Here is a 5,649-nt window from a genome sequence, read left to right on the forward strand (position 1 = left end):
CTCCAATCATTAAAATTTCAATTTCTTTTCCATGATTTGAATTTATTTCTATATTAGTTATTTATTTAAAATATTATTTCAAATTCTCATTTATTTTTTTAACAGTGATAAGAATTCCCCTTGCTGCCAAAACTGCAGATTTATGGCACATGGAATAAAATGCAGAGAAGCTCAGTACTCAACGTGCGAACAGGAAGCCCTCTGTTCAGGTACTGCTTCTGACTGTCCTAAATCTGCCTCCATGAGGGACGGCACAGAGTGTCTTGAGAAAGGCAAGTGTACAAATGGCAAGTGTGTTCCCTACTGTGAAACTAAAGGTCTTCAGAGCTGTATGTGTGACACACGTGAGTATAATTTAGCAAAATATTGTGTATGTTTGATAAAATTATGTATGTATGTAAATATTTTTTATTAATAAAAGAATTCCTTATTCTAGGACATATAATCAAATTTAATGACAGTAATATGTATAATATATTCAAGTAATTTATTTTACTAACTATGGATTGGTGAAAAAATTCAAAGACAATTGTATAGATCCAAAGAAATAAATTTAATCAATTAAATTGTCACCTTAATGTGTAATAACACTACCTAGGTAGATACACTTTTTTAGGTAATGCCCCTAAAGAGCTGGAAACATTAAGTACTATTTAATGTTAGGCGGCTTTAATTCAATTTATCGTTAAATAAAAATATAAAACAAACTAACTACAAAATTTAGTTTTAATTTTAATGAGCTAAAGTGAAAAACTCTTCCTTATTAAATCTCTTAATTTTAATATATCAGGTACTTTACTATACAATTTACACAATGCATAATATGCATAGAACAATACAGTTATTCAAACACAAAAATTTATTTAAAACAATTACTTTAACATAATTTCATCCTCACATTTCGTAATCAAACTGCTCTCCTTATTTAGCCTTAGGTATAATAGTCACAATAATCATTATCACTGTCAGTTTGTTTTCAAATAAAGTAATTAATAAAATTTTGCATTTATAAAAAAGGAGGTATCAAAAAACATTATATTAACAATACTTGAATTAAGGTTATCATGTAGCATACAAATGAAATTTTATTTATTACTTTATTTAAAAACAAACTGACAGTGATAATAATTATTGTTTGATTAGGAAATGTGAGGATATAATTATGTTAAGGTAATTGTTTTAAATTAAAAAAAATTTTGTTGCTGATTAAATGTATTGTTGTATGCATATTATGATATGTGTTAATTTTTATTGTAAAGTGCCTGATGATGGGGTATGAACCTGTAATACTAACTAAATTTAGTATATATTTCAATTTCAAAGAACATCATCTTATGATGAAGTGGTTTTATGTTGTAACAAGTGTTACAATGCTAGCTGTGTTGTAAACTCATGTTCGTGCCATAATAAATCAGTTCTGTAACAAACCATTAAGGGTCTTGGTGATAAATAGGCAGGTTTGGCCACTCCTTGTTAGTTCCTATGACGAAAATTTACTCCAAACAGTAATAATAACTAACTTTTTGCAAATAATTATATATTAATAATGTATTATAAAGTGTCAAAGTCTCTATGAAGTATAATATTTATAACCTTGCCTGCTTGTTTATAAAACTTTTTTTAAAAAAAATGAAAACTTATTCTTACATTGATATAATTATGGTTGATATAGAAATGAAAATAAATTAATTGAAAAATCCACTGAATCAATACATTTATTCTATGTTCATTTATTATTTAATGTTAATCCAATATGTTCATATTATGTGATTAGTTAAAAATTCACTTGAATTAGATATATCATTATATTATATATTATTTTCTTTAAAATATCTACTTTTTTATTTGTAACTATTCCATATAATTTCTTATTTTTAGCGCCTGAAAATGCATGCAAACGTTGCTGCAGAATGAACCTGAACGCCACTTGTTTCCCTGTGCAGCCAGCAGATATTCTTCCTGATGGTACCCCTTGCATACATGGATTTTGCAACCATGTGAGGCCTTTACTTATTTTGTATTTTTAGTAATATGATGATAATCTATCATTTAAATATTTAAAGTATCTTTTTTATTAAACAGCTTGATAATTATTATATGGTAAAAATCCTTAGGCATATCGATGGTATAACATTAAAAAATATTGTTAATGATGTTTTGCTTGGTAACATTAATTATTTTAAGAATTGAAAAGGAGGATCTCTTGCCAAATAAAATTAGTTGTCGGAGGTTGTTATTTATTTAATATGATTAAGATTAAAGTAGTGTATTACTTTTTACCACATTATATATTTTCAACAAAGCTGAAAAATAAAAAATAAATAAATTCTTTAAAAAAAGATTAATTTAACTTATTGTTTCACTGATATTTTTTAATTTTAAAAAATACATTTGATATTTGGGCGTTATTCTGTTCTTTATAAATTTTTTGTCTGTTCTGTTTCTTTTATTTTGCAGCAATAAATATATTGATGCGTATTAATGATTTTAATTTGCTAAATAAGTTGTTAAGTTGTTCAATAATTTTTTTTTTTTTTTTAGGGTGTGTGTGAAAAAACTATACAGGATGTCGTTGAACGTTTCTGGGACATCATTGAAGACATAAATATTAACAAAGTTCTTGTGATTTTGAGGGATAATGTCGTCGGAGCAGTTATAATAGTAACATCGTTGATCTGGATCCCGGCGAGCTGTCTTATAAATTATATCGACAGGAAAAGGCTGCGAGAAGAAGAGGAAGCACGAGGTAGTAGAAGCCGATCACGCGACCTGTGGAACGATACAGCCAAGCAGTTCATTACCGTGAGGGTTCCCGCAAAGCAACAGCAAGCAGCTTTATAACAGGACCTGATAACGAGGCTGTAGCTGCCCTCTGTTGGATTGTCTGTTCAACTCAAAGCTACTCATTACTATTGATTTATCTTGTGTTTACTTACTCTCTTACTGAAGCTAGCGGACAAGTTTCATATGCAGCAAATAATTTTTTTTTTTTACTTTTTAAATGATTTATTTATTTTATATAATGTAAGAGTGTTTTTTATTTGTGATGTATTGAAAACTTTTAAGTTTTTAATAGCTCATTGTTTCAAATTTCAAATTGATTGTGGAGAACAAATTCTTGCCACCATATATTTATATTTTATTCTGGTTTGTTGTTTGTATAGTTTGAATTATTGTATTTCTACTTGTATTAGTGTGTTCAAATAATTCAGTTGGGACTCGTCCAGTTACTGTATATCTGCTAGTGTTCGATTTTCGACAGAAGTTGGATAGACTGCAGAGTGGAAGGTTTCCTTGGAAAGTAAATGTGCTAAGTACCATCGTTAGTCATCCTCTTTTCTCTTTCTGTACTGTTTCTCCATTTCAAGTATTAAATTATACCAAAGATGCTATAACTTGATGAACAAAGTAGATTTTATTTGTTGATCAGACATTGATTTAATTATACATTTAATTTAATCATATTTTGTCTTGTATTTGAGGAACATTTACATTGTACTTTTTTATATTAACCAATACCTTGATGATCGATGGTAACATATATAATACACATTGATATGTTATCATCAATCTTGGTCAATTTATACATTAATTCCATATAAATTTAAAATGAGATCAACCAGTATGTAACTTAAATAAGATATATCACAAATATCACTCGCTCTTTTAAAAACTATAATGAGGTCTTTATGAGTATTTATCTCATTTATTTTTAGATAGTACCTTTAATATTTCCTTGTACAAATTTAAGATTTGTTCGTTCTATTTCTGAAGGTGGTGAACCATTAGCTCAGGGGAAGAGATTCTAACATCCATGTTTGTCCTCTGATTGTTGTAATTATTTTTAATGTCTAGTCTGATATAATTATTATGTTTCTTAAATTTTGATTTAACAATATAGATTTGTTGAGAGTATTTTTATTCCATTAATTGTATAATAATTATTGGTAATAAGTTTTCTTATCACTATCACTAGATTTACAGACAAAATTTTATATCATTTTTTTTAAATATAAGAAGATAGTCAGGGTCGGGGTCAAAAAAAGAACAAATAGTTTATAACTATTTGTTCTTTTTTTTACCGCAACCCTGACCATCCTCTTATATTTAAGTTTTACGGTCAACTATATATACAATTTTTTATTGAAGGCGTCATAATCAGAATGATTGGTAAGATACTTTTTCTTAGTAAAATTGATTTCTAAAAAAATACTAGAATTAACTGTATTACTACAGTATTACTGTATTACTAAAATACTACTATTAACTGTAGGATTGAAATGTGGAAAAAGTGTTGGCAATCTATTGTCTATCAAATTCTGTAAATTTAATCTGTTATGTCAATTCCCTTTAATAAATCCTGTAGTTTTGTATTAGTAGATCTTTATCTTCTGATGTACCATTCCAACATAAATTTGAGTGATATAATGTAAATATTTATTGTGGGACCTGTATATGAATGAATGATTTAATCTGCCTTGTTGGTCATCAATGTTATAAACTTAGATGACAACAATTTTATTGTTAAATAAATAGTTGCTTTTTAATAAAATAATATACTTTTATTAAATTATAAAACAACATTTATATATTTTTGGTTTCGTATTTTGGAATACAAAAATTAAAATGACTTTAATATCTAATGATACCCAGTATTTCTTGAATCGAAGTATTATTTTGAAAGTATTGATTCAATAAATTGAATATTTTAAAAAGGACTTGACTGGTTTTGCAACAAAACACCTTACTTTGTAAATATTTGAAATTCAAAACGTTTCAGTATAATTATGCTGAATATCTTCGATTTAAAGTTTAATCTTAATTTTTATTTCTAAACTTCGTTTTACTATAAAAAAAAATATATATACAGTTTAACATTATTCAATTATTACATATTTATGGTTTTTATTAATCAGAGAAATTTACTCTGGAAGGACATTAAATAAAAAATAGTTTATTAAAGTGGATTATAATTAATTAAAATTTTTTCAACTTCCTTAATGATGAGTAAAATTAAATTAACTTCCTTGAACAGTTCTTATCCGAGATATTACCCGTAATACTCATATTTTTCTATTTTTATCTAGATTATGATAAAGAAAGTGTTAGTACTGCATAGTGAGATTACCAAAACTTATATCTTAATACCATTAGAATTTTATTAGTAAATATATTATTATACTTGCCTATAGTGTATAGTAATTTTACTAAATGTAAATGAAATATTTTATTTATCCATTCTGTACATAAATCATCTCTCTTTGCTAGCTTAAGTGAAATTGTAACCAACTTTGGTTGTTGTACTCAATATCTGTTATGTCATATAAGCTATATCAATTATTTGGCTAAGCCTGTTTCTACTGTGGCGCTTTACAATGTGCATAAATTTAAAACTAGAAACTTTTCTATTGTGTTTTTCTACTTCTGATACTCATTTAAACTAATTATTACGACAAAAACCAATCGTATTTTTAAAGAGTGTAATTCATAGAAATTAATTTTTCAATATTTATAACATTCCCTTCTAAATACTTAATCGTAGTATATATGGTAGCATTTGTTAGTTTGTTTACATATTATTCGGATATCTCTTATTATGTATTTGTATATAATTGTATTGTATACTGTTATTATGTTTTTAATCTTTAA

At 26.4% G+C, this 5,649-nt stretch overlaps 1 protein-coding gene across 2 annotated transcripts in view; it reads left to right on the forward strand.

Annotated features, from left to right (window-relative positions):
• The window catches only part of Tace (ADAM 17-like protease Tace), a 21,196-nt gene extending 15,553 nt beyond the window's left edge, over positions 1 to 5,643 (forward strand). For both annotated transcript variants that reach the window (XM_014427793.3, XM_014427792.3), the window contains exons 12-14: positions 106 to 344; positions 1,879 to 1,997; positions 2,542 to 5,643. In XM_014427793.3, the coding sequence (XP_014283279.1) occupies positions 106 to 344; positions 1,879 to 1,997; positions 2,542 to 2,841 (658 nt within the window). In that variant the 3' untranslated portion in view covers positions 2,842 to 5,643. The remainder of the gene's footprint in view (positions 1 to 105; positions 345 to 1,878; positions 1,998 to 2,541) is intronic.
• Positions 5,644 to 5,649: the final 6 nt, after the last annotated feature.

This window comes from Halyomorpha halys, unplaced genomic scaffold (assembly GCF_000696795.3).
Source record: "Halyomorpha halys isolate HHAL.00 unplaced genomic scaffold, Hhal_1.1 Scaffold672.1, whole genome shotgun sequence".
NCBI classification, from domain to species: Eukaryota; Metazoa; Arthropoda; class Insecta; order Hemiptera; family Pentatomidae; genus Halyomorpha; species Halyomorpha halys.